Raw genomic sequence first — 19,807 nt, 5'->3', positions numbered from 1 at the left:
ACCGATAGGATAGCATACACCCAGAAGTATCAATGGCTACGTTTAGACAGCCCAATACTGATATCTTTTCCCACTAATTGGTCTTTTGACCAATCAGATCAGATCTTTTTCAAAGCTGATCTGATTGGTCAAACAAAAGATTAGAATAGGGCTGCCTGTCGAAACATAGACAAAGTGACAGGTTGCTCCTCACACAGACTACCTTATGACTTTACAGTCATAAGTGACATGTATTGTGATACATAATGCTTTACCCATACTTTTACCTGTACTACCATAATGGCCAAGCTTCAATCACCCCACACAGATCCTTGGTCAGTTATTGGGGGAAGAAAATAATGACGCACTCAACATGAAGATATGAACAGACTGTAGCCCCCACTAATCTTCATTGAATTGAAGAGGATGAGAAATAGTCCATTATAAACTGGGTGGTTTGAGCCCTGAATGCTGATTGGCTGACAGCCGTGGTATATTGGCCATATACCACACCCCCTTGTGCCTTATTGCTTAAATATAACAGGGAAAGGTCTGAAAATACTGCAACTAAAATGTGGAGGTAACTGCCAAAATAAAGGAAACACTTGAGTAAATGAGGGATACGAAGTATATTGTATACTTAGCAGGTGTTTCCACACAGGTGTGGTTCCTGAGTTAATTAAGCAATTAATCATGCTTAGGGTCATGTATAAAAATGCTGGGCAGGCACCCATAGGATGACAATGCCCCCATCCACAGGGCACGAGTGGTCACTGAATGGTTTGATGAGCATGAAAACCATATGCCATCGCCGTCTCAGTCAACCGATCTCAACCCAATTGAACAGATTCTGGAGCAGTGCCTGAGACAGCGTTTTCCACCACCATCAACAAAACACCAAATGATGGAATTTCTCATGGAAGAATGGTGTCGCATCCCTCCAATGGAGTTCCAAACACTTGTAGAATCTATGCCAAGGAGCATTGAAGCTGTTCTGGCCCGTGGTGGCCCAATTCCCTATTAAGACACTTTGTTGGCGTTTCCTTTATTTTGGCAGTTACCTGTATATTAAACATTTTCAGATAAACCACACGTTTACATGTTTTTTCAAATTTAATTACATTACAATCTGCATAATAAAGATGTGAACGAAACAGTCAGAAAAAGAAGCAAACTACCAACATTTTTGGGAAACATTGTGATGCTCCTTTGTACACACAGTGGTCCCCATTGCATCTCCTTCATGGCAGCAGAGATTTCTGGCAAGAGTGGATGTCACTGTTTATTCTTTAACAACTCAGTTATCATTATGATGCCATGACAACATCAAAGGAGTTGCCTATAGCAGAAACAGACTGGCATCCAGTCTAGCTTCTGGCACCAACAGTGAGACTTTACTTGAAGTGTTGGTGAGAATGTCCATTCATCAAAGGCAATAGAGGCATTGTGACCAACCCTTTAAGTAAATTGTCACTACAACTTCATTAAATGAACCCTCAAACTGAATATCAGCTACATACTAACCTCTACATACAACTGCTGAGACAAAGGGCAAATACATTTCACTGCCAATTTGACTTTTCAATATATCAATTAATTATTGCACTTGAATGAGTTGGTAGACAACATTAGAATCTCAGCATTATTAGATGTATTCATCAATTGGCATGTCAATAATGACCCTTTGACTCAAACCCAGTAATGGACAGTTGATCTATCCAGACGAAGCGATGACATCTCACGTAAACCCTCAACTTTGGATCCTCAGCTGGAGTTCAGATGTTTCACTTCTTAATTTTGGAGAGAGAAGATAAAATAAAAAAAACACACTCTCCAAGGGTCTCCATAGTAACCCCTCTATTTTGGCAACTCTGTGCTCTGAGAGTGCTGTTAAAGCTTGATAATGTAGTATTTCCTTCACAGGATCCGAGATGCTCCATTTCAGTTACTCTTTCTGCATTTGCCACCTTGGCTTTAAATAGGTCAATAAGAAATACCCCAGTCTCCTGTGAATTATATTTGGAGACAGGTCCCAAAAATAGTAGGCCCAAAAACAACATTGTTCCAGCACAATAAAAGCCATGTTTGGATTTGTATGCAGATAGCCTATGTTCCTTTTTTTTTTCATGAACTGATTAAATATTACATGGCAAGACTCAAACATCTACAGTAATCTATTAATAAACTATGGCTCGTAAATCAAGAGGACACTGTATTTTGTGAATTTGACTCAGATCTCGCGTCCCTGAATATTGTAAAGGTGCCTAGCATTAAGACAGAATGTCCAATAAAAACACCTAGTTAAATGGGTTTTTAATCCTGCATTTTTTCAACTTTTTTTGTTTGTTGCTATGGTTCTTTTTTTGTCCCTGGTGTAACGCATCACATACCTCAGCAGGAGAGCCTATCAAATGACACGCCAGAGCTGGCATGGACAACGACAGACTGATTGCGGTCTTGCTCAGGGAAAATCCTTCAGATAAGGGAGGCCTTGCATTTCTCCTCTTCCTCCCGATTTCTAGCCCTCTACATTCCATCTCCAACCCTCTCACCACATCCCAGCACCTCTGCTCCCATTTGGTTCCTCTAGTGCAGTGGTTCCCAACCTTTTCCGTTACGGGGACCACCAAATCACAGTCAAAAGCTCTTTCTTGAGGACCACCATTCGCGGATTCACCGAATTGTTTTAACATAACATTTAGTGAAATCTAGCAATGAATGTAACTAATTAAAAGGCCTATTATTATTAAACAATTTGCATTGTGAAAAGTAATGTAACATTTCTTATAATCCCACTAATACCCCCAACTGCTATAAATATGGAAGATATCTATATATACACACACACACACACATCTATATACACATACATATATAAACATACATATATTTTATTATGATGATGATGGAGGACAACCTGCAGTACACCTCCGCGGACCACAGGTTGGAAACCACTGCTCTTGTGACAAAGTAATCAATCCACTTAGACGTTTTGCTTTGCTGCAAAGTTTCTGATTAATCTATGGTTCAGGTCAGGGAGAGAGGAGGAAATTAAGGCCATCCTTATTTTAACCTCAACACAACACACCCCATAATGATATCTACAATAATAACCAATCATACTAATGTCCTGTTAGTGAGACCCGTCATGTGTGTGTGAAACGCAAAAGGATGATACAGTACCTTGAAGAATCAGCCTGTTGGATTTGAAATGATTATGACCATGTCCAAATCTGAACAGTAAGTAAGGAAGCGTTAATTTCTGTTTTTAAATGCCTGGTATGCTTTGCTTTTGAGTTCTGAGCACACAGCCACTGTCTTCTGTTGCTAGCCTATCACCTTCAAGAGAGATCCTAAAATCATGCTGACCTGTGACTGATTAAAGCTCACTACTCATAAATGGGTCCTATGGTTAGTTTACAAACAAACACACAAATAAATACAAATTAAATACAGGAACAGGTAATATTAAGCAAAGCATGCAGGTCTAAACATGTCTAAAGAAATCATTAACTTTTTTTTTTAAATATTCATAAATGTCCTATCATTAAAACCAATCACCGCAAGAAATACCTCAACAGTTTGCCAGTGTGTAGATAGGAAGCGATAGTGAGAACACTCAATGCCACAACAGTACGGCTATCCCAGGGAACGGGGCAGACTCTGCAGTGTCTATTCTCCCCCTTTTCTAGGATTACTTGAAAAAATCAAGTCATTTCGAATTCAATGGCTGCAAAACATTGAGACGTGGAGGTTTCTGAGTCTTATTTGTTAACAGTACAAAAGAAGAAGAGATCATAAGATTTTTCTGGAGAATTTCTTTCTTATTGCCACTTTCATAAGGGAAAAGGTGACAGAAGATCAGATAATCAAAACAGATCTTATGGTATCATAGGGTTAACACTGAAGGTGACATTCAAAACAGAACAGTTTCTCTTTTATGCAGCAAAAATACTATAGGCCCTATAAAAAGGTATAGTAATATGACAGTTAAGAACCATTATGACAAAATTGTTAGCATTATACAGTTAAATAGTTCAGGCACTGTTTGACCCTAGAGACTGCTCTACTCTGGACTATTCTCTATCCACTACCCTACCCAGAGTGATTCTCTATCAACTACTCTGCTGAGCTTTCCCCCTAGAGTAGCTCATTTTAAAATCCTGAACGTGCTTGAGGCTCATGACAACAAATCAAAAGGAGAATGCAAAAGTGAAATCAAATAAAATATTGATGTGTTTAGCGTCAAAACGATCTATGCATGTTTTTAGGTATTCAAGGTTTTGATTGTGATTTATTTTTTAATGGATGACTATTTGAATGAAACAAACTACTATTCATTTCCATTTTAAGATTGCATCTTAAAAAGCATATATTTATACATTTGAATAAACCAGAATGTTTGACATGAAATTCCCTGAACAGAAAGCTGCCACTTGCTGCTCTATGCATGTGTTGACGAAGATAATCTCTGATTGATGATACCAAGAGATTAGGTAAATTGTCCAACGTCGTCTGGAATGAGAGCAGTAGTGTGTTGACAGGGAAATAAAGATCTGAATCAACAACGATAGAACACAACCAAGCTTCTGTGAGTAAGTCTACATGGCTGAGATGTTTGTGGTTTGTGCGGGATGATTTAAGATGATCAGGGCACAAGAAATGCACCTGTCCAGAATAACGGGCTACGGTCATTTTTTTATGTACTGCCACTATTGAACCCAACAAAAATAGGGCATGGTCTTGCTATGTTGAACTTCAGTCTTGAGATGCAGAGAACACTATGCTAGATGGTTGAGCTATAACTCCTCATTAAGATAATCCTGTTTTAGGATAGATAAGATGGTTCAGAGACAAACAAGGACATGTTCCATGGCTTCAGAAAATGTCCATGGTCTGCATATTTGGGTCTATCTTAAAGAGAAGTCATTCTAGCTGCTCTTTATGTTGTGGTGGTTTGAGAAGCTGAATTGGCTTGGCCTCTGAAGTAAATAGTGCAGCGGTATTGGTCAGTTAAATGGTAACAGTGAGTCTGGAAGGAGAGGGGGAGCAGACAAGAGCTCAAATCAGAGAAGGAAGAGGAAGCGAGAAATCTCCCTCCCTCATTTCTTCTGGTTCATATACGGTCAATGAACTAAGCAGACCAGACCCAGCTGCTATCACATTGGTGTCTATGGGAGAGCCACCCATTAAGTAGACCAGAAATGTTATATTTTTTTCAATGGTAAACAGCCTGAGTGGGACATCTTCATTTATTCACCATCTTTTCTCAAATGTCCAAGGAGAAGGTCAATCTAAGGTCAGGTGAAAGTCACAGCGAAGATCAGGAGGGGTTCCTCTTGAGGGGAGAGAAGCAGGGAGGGGAAAGAGTACTGGAGCGAAGTGGCAAAGCAGAAAAAGCCCAGCGCAACAACAGCCATGATAGCGACTTCTGTGATTGGTCAAGGTTCAAATGTCCTCTTCAGAAGTGAGAGAGCTCTTCATGAGACGCAGAGAGGGGTTTGGTACAATAAATATCTATGAACAATGTGTGTGCAGCAGTAACAACAACAGTGTAGCTATATCCACAAATGGGGGACAAGTTTGACCAAGGAATATCAGATCAAATCCTTATTTGATTAAGAAGAAAAGCAAGTTTTATAGTATTTTAGTTCACCCATATTAGTTCTAGGTCTTTTGAAATACTTTTAAGGATGGAGATGTTTTTGGCTCAACGACAATGCGTCACAGTGAAGGGACGGTGCCATGCAACACATTAGTGACAACAGAGTGCGTTGCTAATGGTGGTGCTTGGCATGGGAGCCATCCATCACTGTAGCATCAAAACAAGGGTGTGTGCGATCGTCTGATAGTTACACCAGACAACAACTTAGACAAAGTATTTTGAGAGTAAAAATGGTTGGGTGCATTTGAAAGTTCAAAATTCTTGGCAAAAGTGGGAAAATGCTATATTTATGCAAATGATTCATACTTTAGGATGTTCACTTGTATTTGCCGCCGTTTAAAATGAGTCCGTTTACATGCGGCTTAATCTTACAAACAGACACAATTTCCTTTGTCAACAGTTTATTTAAAGTAAAAAAAGCTCCCCTCACACAAACATTAATCTGGCTGGTGCAGACATAACTTCCAGAATTCAAAGGAAGCAGTTGTGTAAACCTGGCACCAGTCTGTGTGGGAATGTCTGCGTGCAACAGAGCTAAGTTAACAGTAGCATTAGAGCTGGCTTGTGAACTGTAGGCCCAATAACACAGCCTAAATGTTGTTTGTAGAAGTTATTTAAAGCTGAATGCATTTATGTAGCATTGCCATTTATAGTAAACTTATGTTTTTTTTTTTAAGGGCTTTAGTAATGTTATATTTCATCAAACTAATACGGACATTTTATTTTGCCTGCATGCTTCAAATGGGTCAATAGCACTAAAAAGGTTCAACATTACTTTTAGACTAGAGCGCCGACGCCCTCGCTCCTCTACAGCACGTGGACATTGTGGCCCTCCAGATCAAGTTCAAATTAAGTGTTCAGTATTCTCTGATAATTCACAACATAAGCGAGAGAGCTCGAATACGCTACATGGCCAAAAGTATGTGGACACCTGCTAGTCGAATCTCGTTCCAAAAATCATGGCCATTAATATGGAGTTGGTCCCCCCTTTGCTGCTATAACAGCCTCCACTCTTCTGGGAAGACTTTCCACTAGATGTTGGAACATTGCTGCGGGTCTTGCTTCCATTCAGCCACAAGAGCATTAGTGAGGTCCGGCACTGATGTTGAGCAATTAGGCCTGGCTCGCAGTCGGCGTTCCAATTCATCCCAAAGGTGTTCGATAGGGTTGAGGTCAGGGCTCTGTGCAGGCCAGTCAAGTTCTTCCACAACGATCTCGACAAAACATTTCTGTATGAACCTCGCTTTGTGCACAGGGGCATTGTCATGCTGAAACAAGAAATGGCCTTCCCCAAACTGTTGCCACAAAGTTGGAAGCACAGAATCGTCTAGAATGTCATTGTATTCTGTAGTGTTAAGATTTCCCTTCACTGGAACTAAGGGGCCTAGCCCGAACCATGAAAAACTGCCCCAGACCATTATTCCTCCTCCACCAAACTTTACAGTTGGCACTATGCATTCGGGCAGGTAGGGTTCTCCTGGCATCCGTCAAACCCAGATTCATCCGTCGGACTGCCAGATGGTGAAGCGTGATTCACCACTCCAGAGAACGCGTTTCCACTGCTCCAGAGTCCAATTGCGGCAAGCTTTACACCACTCCAGCCGACGCTTGGCATTGCGCATGATGATCTTAGGCTTGTGAGCGGCTGCTCGGCCGTGGAAACCCATTTCATGAAGCTCCCGACGAACAGTTATTGTGCTGACATTGCTTCTAGAGGCAGTTTGGAACTCGGTAGTGTGTGCTGCAACCGAGGACAGACGATTTTTACGCACTACGCTCTTCATTCTCTGAGTTTGTGTGGCCTACCACTTCGCAACTGAGCCGTTGTTGCTCCTAGACGTTTACACTTCACAATAACAGCACTTACAGTTGACCGGGGCAGCACTAGAAGGGCAGAAATTTTACAAACTGACTTGTTGAAAAGGTGGCATCCTATGACGGTGCCACGTTGCAAGTCACTGAGCTCTTCCATATGGGCCATTCTACTGCCAATGTTTGTCTATGGCGATTGGATGGCGGTGTGCTCAATTTTACACACCGGGTGTTGCTGAAATAGCCAAATCCAATAATTTGAAGGGGTGTCCATATAGTTTTGGCCAAGTAGTTAGTGTATGTTCTTTGCTCATAATAGCATCGATATGCTAGATTTACCTAAACTATAGCTACCTCTAGCACAGGAGGAACACTAAGGCTATAACCTGAGCCGTACATATAAATCAATGGTCAAATGTGTTTCCATTTCAGTTTCATCAGCTGGGAACAGAGCAGATGTGGAAGAAAATGGCTCCATTCAAAACCTCCCGCTGAGATGAGTATTTTTCCAACCTTTATAGTTTGTCTTTCAGAAGCTAAAATAAAAGCTGGTTTCATGTGGATTGGCCTACATTTTACAACCAGTTTGCTATTGGTCAAACCCGTTGGCCCTTTGAAGCACCATAGGTCAATGGAAGCATGCAGGGGACAAAACTACTGGTTGGTACTAACGAGACACGAGGCTAACATGAATAACAAATACATAAAGGTTTTGATTCATTTTATGTTCACCTATAATTTCTTAGGTCACTGTTTAGATAGGGCAATGTTTTTGAATTTGAGAATGTATAGTAAACAAAAAATAATCTAATGCCATGAGCCTCCTGTCTAGTTTGCCTTCTCTGTTACTATAGAATACTGGGCCATCAGAAACAGAACATGAGCTACAACTGTCAAAGAAAACAACATGGTGACATCAAACAGTAACTCAGACAGCTGTACAGTAGCATTACTAGGACCTTTAGGGAAAAACAGTCATAAACAACAGCTTTCAAAATAGTTCAGTGGCTGGCGACCAAATGCACATTTCATCAGAAGAATGAATAGAATGAAAATAATGTAGATGTTATCCCCCCACCAGTGATTTTAAATGCAATTACAACCAACCCCTTATTACATTTACATTTTAGTCATTTAGCAGACGATCTTATCCAGAGCGACTTCCAGTTAGTGAGTGCATACATTTTCATACTGACCCCCTGTATCAAACCCATACCAATTATTTGTTTTACCTGGGTTAACAATATTACTATAATACTATTGGCTACATTTGTTCTACAACACTTGTTGGCATTCGGGTTTGTGTGTCATTCACGAAGACAAGCAAAACTATAGGCTCATTTATTTAAGTAATACAATGTTTGGTTAGGTCGCAACTCTCTACTTAATGAGAATTGAGAATCATAAGAATTGGCATAACGCCAGAAACTAAAATACATTACACCTCAATGCAGTACGGCATAACTCACTGTATGTCAGCTTAAATAAGGAGTAGGGTAGCTTATAATTACAACAGATGTTACATTTCACTAGTTCAGGGTTGTAGAACTACAACTCAAACCCTTCAGGCGCTGCAGTGTCCTGCTGGTTTCTGCCTCTCCCTGGCAATAAACGTAGTTCCTAATCAGAAAGGTTCTAGTAACAGTTATATCGTAAACCCAGGTAGTGTTAAAGTAAACACATGCCCTATAAACTCACTGGTGGTTTCTGGTTTAAGGCGTGTGTTCGGGTTATGAATGACGGACAGCTGAAAACGTATACTGGTTGTCCCACAGATGAGACGAAGAGGATTTAAAACACCTATTTCTGCCTCAAATTCCCTTGACAGAATTGGATTATGCATGTTTGTGTGCAATCTGTCCTCGAGACAGAAAACCATTATAAATCAATTTAAAAAACAGACAACGATTATCATTTATCAACTCAATTCAAAATCTGCTGTGAAATAATTAGATCCCTGTCAAACAGACCATCTCTGCTGTCCGCTGTCAACAATGTGCCTTGTCCACGCAAACAGATGTGTTCTTGTCAAGGTTAATACTACTCTTGTAGAAGTTAATGGTTCTAGTATCTCTGTCTACCTAAACACGATGGCACTTGGTCATGCAATGAGGAACATCCTAAAACTGTTGGAAAAGCCCTATTTGCAGGGCATGGTAGTGGCCTTGACTAAATACATGTACTAACTTTTCAGTATCTATGTGTGACTAGTATAAATAATATCAATCAATGCAGTTTGCCTCAGGCAGTGTCTAACCTACAGAATAATTGACAGCAGAACAAATGCAGGCCTATATTAAAAATCCATCAGTGTTACCAGGCCTAAAAATAATCTCCCTCCTCTGGGACTGTCCATTTTACATCCGTCATCTGTGGGACAAAGCAGATATAGTCTACTCTCCCTGTAAAATTAATCTCTGTTGACGTTTGGTGAGGCACTTTTTGTTTCAGAGTACATATCAACCCATTTACTTGCAAGGAGATAAAGTAGCTGGCACTGAGTTTTCAGGAGCACATCCACAGTACAGTGAGCAGAGCCTCTCCGCTATCCATTCTAACCATGTCAAGCTTTACTTCATACTCCAATTCCTCTCAGGTATATCAAAATGCACTCAATCAAAAGACAACAAACAGGACTGGCAGGTTGTAGGTTTCTGAATGTGTCCATTTAAAAGTCCGAGTCTCTGGAAAACATACTGAGGGCTTAACAACTGTTGGTGTCAACAATAACAAGAGCTCTTTCTTTTGTGGCTCCTTCTAGAGATACATTAACCTAACATACTGCGGAACCACAAAAACAGGCGTCTAGGGTGGTGTGTTTGTGAGTGTAGTTCATGTCAGGTAACCCACTCACCAGCTACCTGGAACCTTGGGCACCTGAGCTGACTGGCTGGAGTAGTTTCACTACCATCTGGGTGTTTGCCTTATCACTAGACAAGCTTTTATCAAATGGCAACAGCTTCTATCCTTCGTTCAGATCATGACAGCCGTTGCACAGCATTGCATTTTCTTCTCCATTACAAGAAAGGTTGGGAATATTTCCTATTTATTTAAAGTTTGAACTAACCTACTGACATTTTGAGAAGGGCAAGAACAGGGGGGCATTTAAGACAATTCATCAGTATGTCTCTCTTCGCTCCCTGTCCATCTCTCTATCGGCATGCACCGTGACAAGCCCTTTTGTAGTGATGGGAGACTATGGCTGGCTACCTCCTAATACTATTAACAACTTCCTCTCAACTATGTCTTCTTTCATTTATTTCCAATGGTGAGAAAGGACTGGATAGGTGACAAGTTTGTTATGTGGAGTTTCTGCCACATTGCCTCATTTGTTTCACCGGCCCAATCCTTTCACATTGTTTGGTTCAAAGAAAAGGAGACGAGAAGTGAGGATAGAAACTCATTAAGGGATGGATGGGTTTTCAGTGTCATCTCCAAGCAAGTAAAAAATGATGTTTTGTTCAGATTTACCAGGAATCAGCCCTTTCCTCTCTTTGCGTTCACACAACGAGGAAATGTGCATTTGGTCAGCCCCTAAAGCTATAGAAACACTTACCAAAGCAAATGTGAACAAAGACAAATGCTCTCAATTCTACAAATAATAATCTACAGTTTAAACATAACATCAAAATAACAATTTCAATATGGTAAAGCTTACAGGTCACATTTGCAGGAGAACTCCATCAAAACTATTTTTCCTGTAAAGACACAGCTCCATGTTCAGATCGTGACTAGTGCAGAAGAGCGAGGTTCTCTCACAGACCAGTTTAAAGAGTAGGGTCTCGAACTCCTGGTGAGGTCCTGGAAAGGGACTGGGTATGCATGCTTTTGTTTCAGCCCTGAACGCACACACTCAGTGCAGCTAATCATGCTCCAAACAGAATACCATGATTAGTTGAGTCAAGTGTCTGGAGCAAAAGCTTGCACCACCAGTAACTCTCCAGGAATAGTTAGAATGCCTTGAAGTAGGGAGTGTTCTGACTTCAGATGGCCCAGACAAGGAGAGTGGAGCAACATGTTGGGATTCAGCATGAGATTATCAGGACCTTTATTGTTTCTTCCTTTATCTAGAAATGTGCATCCCTCCAATGAAATGTCCGGTTCTGCTGTCCTTGTCTGGTTGCTACAGTACCAGGACTGCCACTGAGGTGGACATCTCAGCAACACATTACTTTTCATAGCCGCAATTCCTGGGTAACTACTGACTTTAAGGACATAACCCATTAAATGACCTTGTAACGAAGTGTAAGTACAGGCAGCTATAGCACCTACTATTTTTAAAGTTTTGAACATAAAATATAAAAGTTATAAACACGGCATATCTGCATGCAGTTACTAGCTTGTTACAGGGTAACTACACCAGGTTATTCCACTGGTTGTGCGTGTGTAGTAATTATATTTCCTCATCTGTCTAGAGAACCATTCCAAAAACACACCAATTCCCACAGTTTGAACATGGAGCAGTGTCAACCGTACAAGAAAGTACAGCTTGTTTGGATTTTGATGGTGTCCTCCTGTAAACTGTGTAGATATGGGAAATGTTGGGTGTTACAGTGAGGGGAAGACCGAGCACACAGGGGGTGCAGTAGCTCGACTTACTCAGCTTTCGCCCCCTGAATCAGGAGAGCGTTGACACAGTCCAGACTGTCTGCACGGGCAGCCTTATGGATGGGAGTCTCACCAACATAGTCCTGAGAGAGAGACAGACAGAGGAGACACACAGAAATAAATATGATAAATATGTTCCACTGTATTTCCACAAACTGAAGGAGTTGCTCACAGCCAGTTAACCTCACTCCCACACCAGGGTAGAGTTCTCTAGGGGCATAGCCTGTACTCTTCACCCCAGCTGCACAGCAGACCACAGGCTGAGAGGAAGAGAGGGGAGGGTGGTGGAGGGGGAGGGCAGTGGCAAGGTAGTGAGCATTTTTCAAAATAGATCCCTCCTTCAGGAGAGAGAAAGTGAGGGAGGTGCTGAAGGAGCAGTAGAGAGAGAGGCAGAGAGACAGTTTTTCAAAACAAATCCCTCCTCCATCCATAGCCGTATTTGTTCACACCCAGAGAATGTAGGCCATCCCTGGGTGGCTCTTAAATCCACACAAGGGAGGGAGCGGTTAAAGGTCCAGTGCAGCTGTTTTTATCTCAATATCAAATCATTTCTGGGGGAAAATGTAAAAGTATCTTACTGTGATTGAATTCAATTGAAATTGTCAAAAGAAACAAAAATAGCTTTTTAGCAAATAGCAATTTTCAAGCAAGAATTTAGCTAGGACTGTCCGGGGTGGTCTGAGTGGGGAGGGGAAAACTGAAAATTAGCTGTTATTGGCAGAGAGGTTTGGAACACTTTCTTATTGGTCCATTAACTTCACCGCATGGCGATGTCACCATGGAAGGCCACAACAGGCTGACATTTCAGGTGGTATTTTCAAACAGCTCTTACACTAAAAGTGCATTATCATAATTTTCACAATATTATTCCAACCTCAGTGTGGAAATATATATATTTTTTAAATCACAAGAATATCACCTTTTTGACTGCACTGGGCCTTTAAAAGAGGGTGATGGTTTAATGAAGGGGAAACTGGATAGCCATTTCTAAAACGCGTTGGATCAGGAACATTTTAAAATGTAGGCTGTATTAGAAATAACAGTGACATGTTACAGCAAGCCAAGAGGAGATGTAGCTAAGAGTTGTGTAATCGTGACCTACTAGTCTGATTGCTGAGTAGTGCAGTGAAGCATCAGAGATGGTCAGTGTGTGTGTGTGTGTGTGTGTGTGTACACACAAGACAGGAGCAGAAACAAATGAACACATATTCTCACACGATGACGTCAAGTCTAAATGCAAAATCCTATTGGCTTTTGACATGTAGATAAGCGTACGTGCACACCAACTAGTGGCCTGGGGCTCAGACAGGCTTTTCGATCTTTAATCCAACAACATGAGGGCAGAAGGAGGCTGTCTGGGGCTCTTCACAAACACAGAGTTGAAGAGGTGTTAAGGGTCCAATAACGGCGATGGCCACAAAACAGAATCTCTTGCAGCGCCTTTGGTATTTTTCCTCTCAACTGTCACATTGACTGTATTTGTGTAACAGGCACCAGTCCAGAGGGGTCAAGGGTCAGGTCGAGTAGCCCAAAGCCAGGATGATCTCTCTGATAGGCTGAGCTCAGACTGATCCTCTCTCACACACACACACTGGCTGCCCGGTCATGGTCACTAGGTCTGGCCCCCTTTCCTCTACGTACGTCGTCAGGGTTTCCGTGAGGAAAATGTGTCACCGGACATTTGACTAGCAACATTTTAATTTACCAGACATTTGAGGAATTTACCGGACCCATACACATTGGGTGATTAGGCCATCCACCTAAGGTGCTCAGAATGACAGAAATCACATTTAGATTATGCTAATTCATATTAACAGAACAAGTCGAGGATGCAACGATAAGCGGTTCTTCTTACCCGAATTCTGATGTGCACTTTGAAGATGTTAGAATAACTTTCCACATGTACTTTTCCTCAGCCAACAAGACCAGTAACGAACAGCAAAATCACTAGCCTATGTCAATCTACTATAGTAGAAACGTTAAGGCTTCCTATTCTATTGGTCAGCTTGTCGAGAAAGAAATAGCTCATTCCAATCCGACTCTGGGACAGTTGTGGGAAGATAGATCCCAAATCCATCCAACCAGTAGGCCTAGGCTACATAAAAACAACGTTAAAAAGCAATAAGGCTGACGCAACATATGAACGTTTAGCTTAAAATGTTGACAAACTATTATTTCTTCACATTATAAGCGCAGCTATGCGTACAAGGCTACACGTGAATGTTCGTTCCATAATGCAATTAGCGGAAAACACTTGTCAAAAGGGCATTGCACATGCAAATGGTTTAATGCGACAGATGAAAATATCCGTTAGAAATTTAGCAAGACAAGAGATCTAATAGGCTACTTTGAAGCAAGGTAAGACATGTCTCATAATATGTAGTAAAACGTTCAGGTTTCAAACAATTATGTATATGTTTTCAAAATACATGCAGCCTCCAGCTCATTGCAAAGTGGTGTGTGACGCGCTGATGAAACCTGCCTTCCGTTGCAGTTTGATGCCGCATTCAAGACAACTGGGGGAAAAAACTAGCTCCGACTAGGAAAAATGGTTTTGAACGGTCATCCAACTCAGAATTCCAACTCGGGAACTCTGGCCTCTTTCTAGAGCTCCGACTTCCCGACCTGAAGATCACTGACGTCATGATTTGACCTCGTATTTTTCTGAGTTCCCAGTTGTCTTGAAAGCACCACAAAATAATAATATAATAATATGCCATTTAGCAGACGCTTTTATCCAAAGCGACTTAGTCATGTGTGCATACATTTTTACGTATGGGTGGTCCCGGGGATCGAACCCACTACCCTGGCGTTACAAGCGCCATGCTCTACCAATTGAGCTACAGAGGACCACCTGATGCTGCAGGCACCAGTCCAGAGGGGTCAAGGGTCAGGTCGAGTGGCCCAAAGCCAGGATGATCCCTCTGATAGGCTGAGCTCAGACTGATCCTCTCTCACACACACACTGGCTGCCCTGTCATTGTCACTAGGTCTGGCCCCCTTTCCTGCAGCAGCAGCTCTTGCGCTGTCTGACAGATTTTCCACACAGACTCTGTATGTGTGTGATACATAACATACATAACATATACTGTGTGCACATGCCAATTTAAATCAACCTATAGACCGATAAGCATGACCAGCCAAATGTATTTCCATTGACTGGTATTTCCATCCATGAAGAGGCTATAAAGCATTATTTTACAATGGGATTTTTCTTCTTCTCCCGGACAATTGGCAGCGTGGATTTTCTTTATCTGCTTTTCTATTAAAAACAGATCGGACAAAAGCCGGCTATTACCTGTTAACGGAAACCCTGCTGTGTGTGTGTGCGCATGCACGTGTGTGTTTTGGTAAATGTGTGTCCATCCATCTGCACTGTACCTGTCTGTTGATGTCAGCGCCAGCTTGCAGCAGCCACAGCAGGCACTCTGGGTGGCCCCCAAATGCAGCGATGTGAGTGGGCGTCTGAGCAAACCTCGTGGTCACCGAGTTGACCCCACAGCCCACCTGCACCAGACGCGTCACACACTCCAACTGTGTGTGAGAGAGATTTATTTTATTACTAAACACCAATACAGTGAGTCAAAACCCTCTGCTGTGTCTGTCCTGCCTTGATGAGGAAATCCACAGGCCTTCAAGCAAAACAGTATAGTGTAGCAATAAATCAAAAGACAAAGGCCTATAGTATGACTATTTCCTGTACTCAAATCCCGCCCTAGGGTTATTTTTACAGCCGGTACAATCACACCCAATTAACCACCACCAGAGTAATATAATAATGCATCAATCCTAACTAGCCTAGATGAGGGTTTCCCAAACTCTGTCCTGGGACCCCCCTGGGTGCACATTTTGGTTTTTGCCCTAGCGCTACACAGCAGATTCAAATGATCAATGATGATGAGTTGGTTATTTGAATCCACTGTGTAGTGCTAGGGCAAAAGCAAAAACGTGCAGGGGGGAAGTTTAGGAAACTCTGGTCTAGAATACCACCTCACTTGATGGTGTGAAACTAACTCAAAAGGGTGGCAGGTTGGGTCGATATAGTCAACCACTGAGCAAAGGCAAAAGGTCACTAGATAATAAAACATTGTTATTAGATTTGCACAAACTATTTTGAAAAAATAAAAATGTTGATATCTGCAAGAGTGAGCAGTGATTTAAGTTTACCCCCTATGCCAGGGTTGGCCAACTTTGATGGGGGGTGGGGGCCTCAAAATATGAACTTATGAGGGGCCGCAGTTGCTCGCAAGTCTGCGTACCCACATTTCGCCATGGGGCGGAGAGAAGATTTTGCAATTTTATAACTAATATCATGCAATTCTACACATTTTGCCATGGGGCGGAGATTAATGTTTGCAGTTTTTAATATAATATCTGAGTGAAACTGACTAATAAAATCAATGGGGGGGGGGTCACCCGGTCAATAATTCAACCATGAATACTACAAGCTTAAACAGTCTATCCATCTAACTTACCAATCAAACATTTTAGCTGACATGGGCTTATTGAGGTACTGTCAGTGACTGACATAAGAGAAAAACTGCTGATGCACAACCACATTCCAAAATTGCACCTGGTGTATTCTACTATTCTAACTCAACAGTAAGTTTAGACCCCACTGAGTTTTCCCTTTGCTATGAGACTTGAAATTGATCTCAGGTGCATCCTGTTTCCATTGATCATCCATGAGCTGTTTCTACAACTTGATTGGAGTCCACCTGTGGTAAATTCAATTGATTGGACTTAATTTGGAAAGGTACACACATTTCTATATAAAAAGGTCCCACAGTGGACAGTGCATGCCAGAGCAAAAACCAAGCAATGATGTCGAAGGAATTGTCCGTAGAGCTCCGAGACAGGATTGTGTCGATGCACAGATCTGGGGAAGTTCTGCAGCATTGAAAGTCCCCAAGAACACAGTGGCCTCCATCATTCTGAAATGGAAGATGTTTGGAACCACCAAGACTCTTCATGAGCTGGCAGCCAGGCCAAACTGAGCAATCGGGGTAGAAGGGCCTTGGTCAGGGACGTGACCAAGAACCCGATGGTCACTGACAGAGCTCCAGAGTTCCTCTGTGGAGATGGGAGAATCTTCCAGAAGGACAACCATCTCTGCAGCACTCCACCAATCAGACCTTTATGGTAGTGGCCAGGCGGAAGCTACTCCTCAGTAAAAAAGGCACATGACAGCCCGCTTGGAGTTCGCAAAAAAGCACCTAAAGACTCTCAGACCATGAGAAACAAGATTATTTGGTCTGATGAAACCAAGATTGAACTCTTTGGCCTGAATGCCAAGAGTCACGTATGGAGGAAACCTGGCACCACCCCTACGGTGTAGCATGGTGGTGGCAGCATCATGCTGTGGGGATGTTTTTCAGAGGCAGGGACTGGGAGACTAGTCAGGATTGAGAGAAAGATGAAAGGGGCAAAGTACAGAGAGATCCTTGACGAAAACCTGCTCCAGAGCGCTCAGGACCTCAGACTGGGTCGACAGTTCCAACAGGATAACTACCTTATGCACACATCCAAGACAACACAGGAGTGGCTAGGAGTGGGCGATATACCGGTTTGATAGTAAAAACCGGTATTGTGCCGCGCCATGATATGGATTTAGCAATATCATGGATACCGCGATTTATTCAGAATTCATAAATTCGAATTTTGCATCAATATTTTTTTGTTCCAAATTTCAACTGAGTGATAGTACTAAGTAGCTACATCTTTTTTTTTTTTTTTTTTATCCAACCTTTCTTGGTTCTTACGAATAAAAGAATGTATGTTAATATGTTGACCTATTTTTATGAGCGCACGTCGCATGCACTTGTTGCACGCATGTAGTGCTAGCAACAAAGAAGTGTGCAGGCAGCTGCAGTTAGGAGGCAGGTTAACTATTGGGGGAAAACTTTACAATCCAGGATGAGCGAAAACACAGAAATTGATGTTGCTCAAGAGCAGGAGGATAAATTGGTTAAGAAGAAAGGGGGCACCTCTGTTGTTTGGAACTGGTTTGGCTTTAAAATCTCCGACCCCGACCAAAACACTACCCTATGCAAGTTGTGTCGTCGTGTTGTCTTAGCAAAAGGTGGAAACACGACCAACCTGTTCAATCACTTAAAAACATACATGTCCGTGAGTATGAACAATGCACCAGAATGCGTGAGACAGTAAGCCCAGGAGCTCGCCCCGAAGACAAGCCAGACTCGCACTCAACAATCAATTATATCATCATTTGCTGCCGGTACTTGCTATGAGAAGACGAGCAAAAAATGGATAGACATCACAGCTGCGATTACAAATCACATAGCGAAGGACATGGTACCGATTCAAACTGTGGAGAAAGAGGGGTTCAGAAAGTTGATTCAAACTCTGGACCCAAGATATGAGATCCCGAGCCGCAAATATTTTAGCCAAAAATGCCTGCCACAGCTTTACACAGAATGCTGGGACAGAGTTTACAGTGAGATAAATAACATTCCATTCTTCTCCACTACTGCCGATCTATGGTCAAGTCGTACCACAGAACCTTATATAAGCCTCACAATCCATTACATAGACGGTGACTGGAAACTGAAAAGTAAGTGCCTACAGACGTCTTATTTCCCAGACGACCACACCGGGGAAATAATTGCAGGTGGGCTGAGGGACATACTGTCGTCCTGGGGATTAAAAGAGTCGCGTCAAGTTTGTATGACGACCGACAGCGGATCGAACATGATCAAGGCATTGCAGCTGAACAAGTGGGCAAACCTTGGATGTTTCGGACACAGGCTGCACAATGCTATTGGTAAGTTTCAGGACTGTAGCCTAGGCCTACCCTGTATGATGCTTATTATTAAGAAAAATACAGCTCACATCAGCCATGTACCGTAGGCTAAATCTAAGCACATCAGATTTGTAAAATGTGTAACAGTTGAATGTAAATGCCGTAAATCCTCAAACAAAGATTAAAAGTTATATTGTATTGTGATTTCTATATAAAAATGCATTATTATTAATTATTATTGTATTGTGATTCGATTATTTTTCACCCTATTATTTTGATTTCTTATTCCCAATTTCCAGAGAGGAGTGTCCAAAACGCTCCCGGGCCACAGGGGTGTGCGATTTCCCGGGCCACAGGGGTTTGCAAAAAGGTGGTTAGCACGTTCTCATACAGCTGGAAAAAGCAGAAGGCCCTGATGACAGCACAGAATGAACTAAGCCTGCCCCTGCACAAGCTCATCACAGAATCTCCGACAAGGTGGGGATCTCGTCTGAAAATGATGGAAAGAGTCCTGGAGCAGGAAAAGGCCATTACACAGGTCCTGGCAGGGGACAAAAAGACACGGCACCTTGTACCTACCTGGCAAGACATCCAGGTCTTGGAATCAGTCACAGCAGCACTGAAGCCACTCCAGGACTTTACAGATGCCCTGTCAGGAGAAGCGTATGTGAGCGTGTCCTATTTGAAGCCTGTCATCAATCTGTTAAATGCAGAGGTTCTAAATCTGAGCAAGGACGATACAGAACTGACCAAAGAGATCAAGATCAAGGTTCTTGATTACTTGAATAACAAGTACACTGACCCTGCAACAGATGAGCTGCTCTCCATGGCTACCTTTCTAGATCCAAGGTTCAAGACCAGGTACATGTCCGCTGAGAAACTGGAGGACATTAAGGTATTTATTCATTTGTTCTTGTTTTATTGCTTCAAATGTAAAGCACTTTGGGCTGCATTTTATGTATGAAAGGTGCTATACAAAT

The 19,807-nt window shown here is 42.1% G+C and overlaps 1 protein-coding gene across 4 annotated transcripts in view; it reads right to left on the bottom strand.

The window, feature by feature from the left end:
• LOC121536497 (ankyrin repeat domain-containing protein 10) overlaps positions 1 to 19,807 on the bottom strand; it is a 35,422-nt gene that overhangs the window by 9,451 nt on the left and 6,164 nt on the right. For 3 of the 4 annotated variants that reach the window (XM_041843820.2, XM_041843819.2, XM_041843818.1), the window contains exons 2-3: positions 15,446 to 15,598; positions 12,056 to 12,147 (exon numbers count right to left, since the gene is read on the bottom strand). In XM_041843820.2, the coding sequence (XP_041699754.1) occupies positions 12,056 to 12,147; positions 15,446 to 15,598 (245 nt within the window). The remainder of the gene's footprint in view (positions 1 to 12,055; positions 12,148 to 15,445; positions 15,599 to 19,807) is intronic. The other variant, XM_041843821.1, reaches the window with a different exon arrangement.

Source organism: Coregonus clupeaformis, chromosome 23 (assembly GCF_020615455.1).
Source record: "Coregonus clupeaformis isolate EN_2021a chromosome 23, ASM2061545v1, whole genome shotgun sequence".
Classification (NCBI taxonomy): domain Eukaryota; kingdom Metazoa; phylum Chordata; class Actinopteri; order Salmoniformes; family Salmonidae; genus Coregonus; species Coregonus clupeaformis.
The sequence above is the reverse complement of the archived record's forward strand: the minus strand, read 5'-3'. Positions and strand labels throughout refer to the sequence as shown.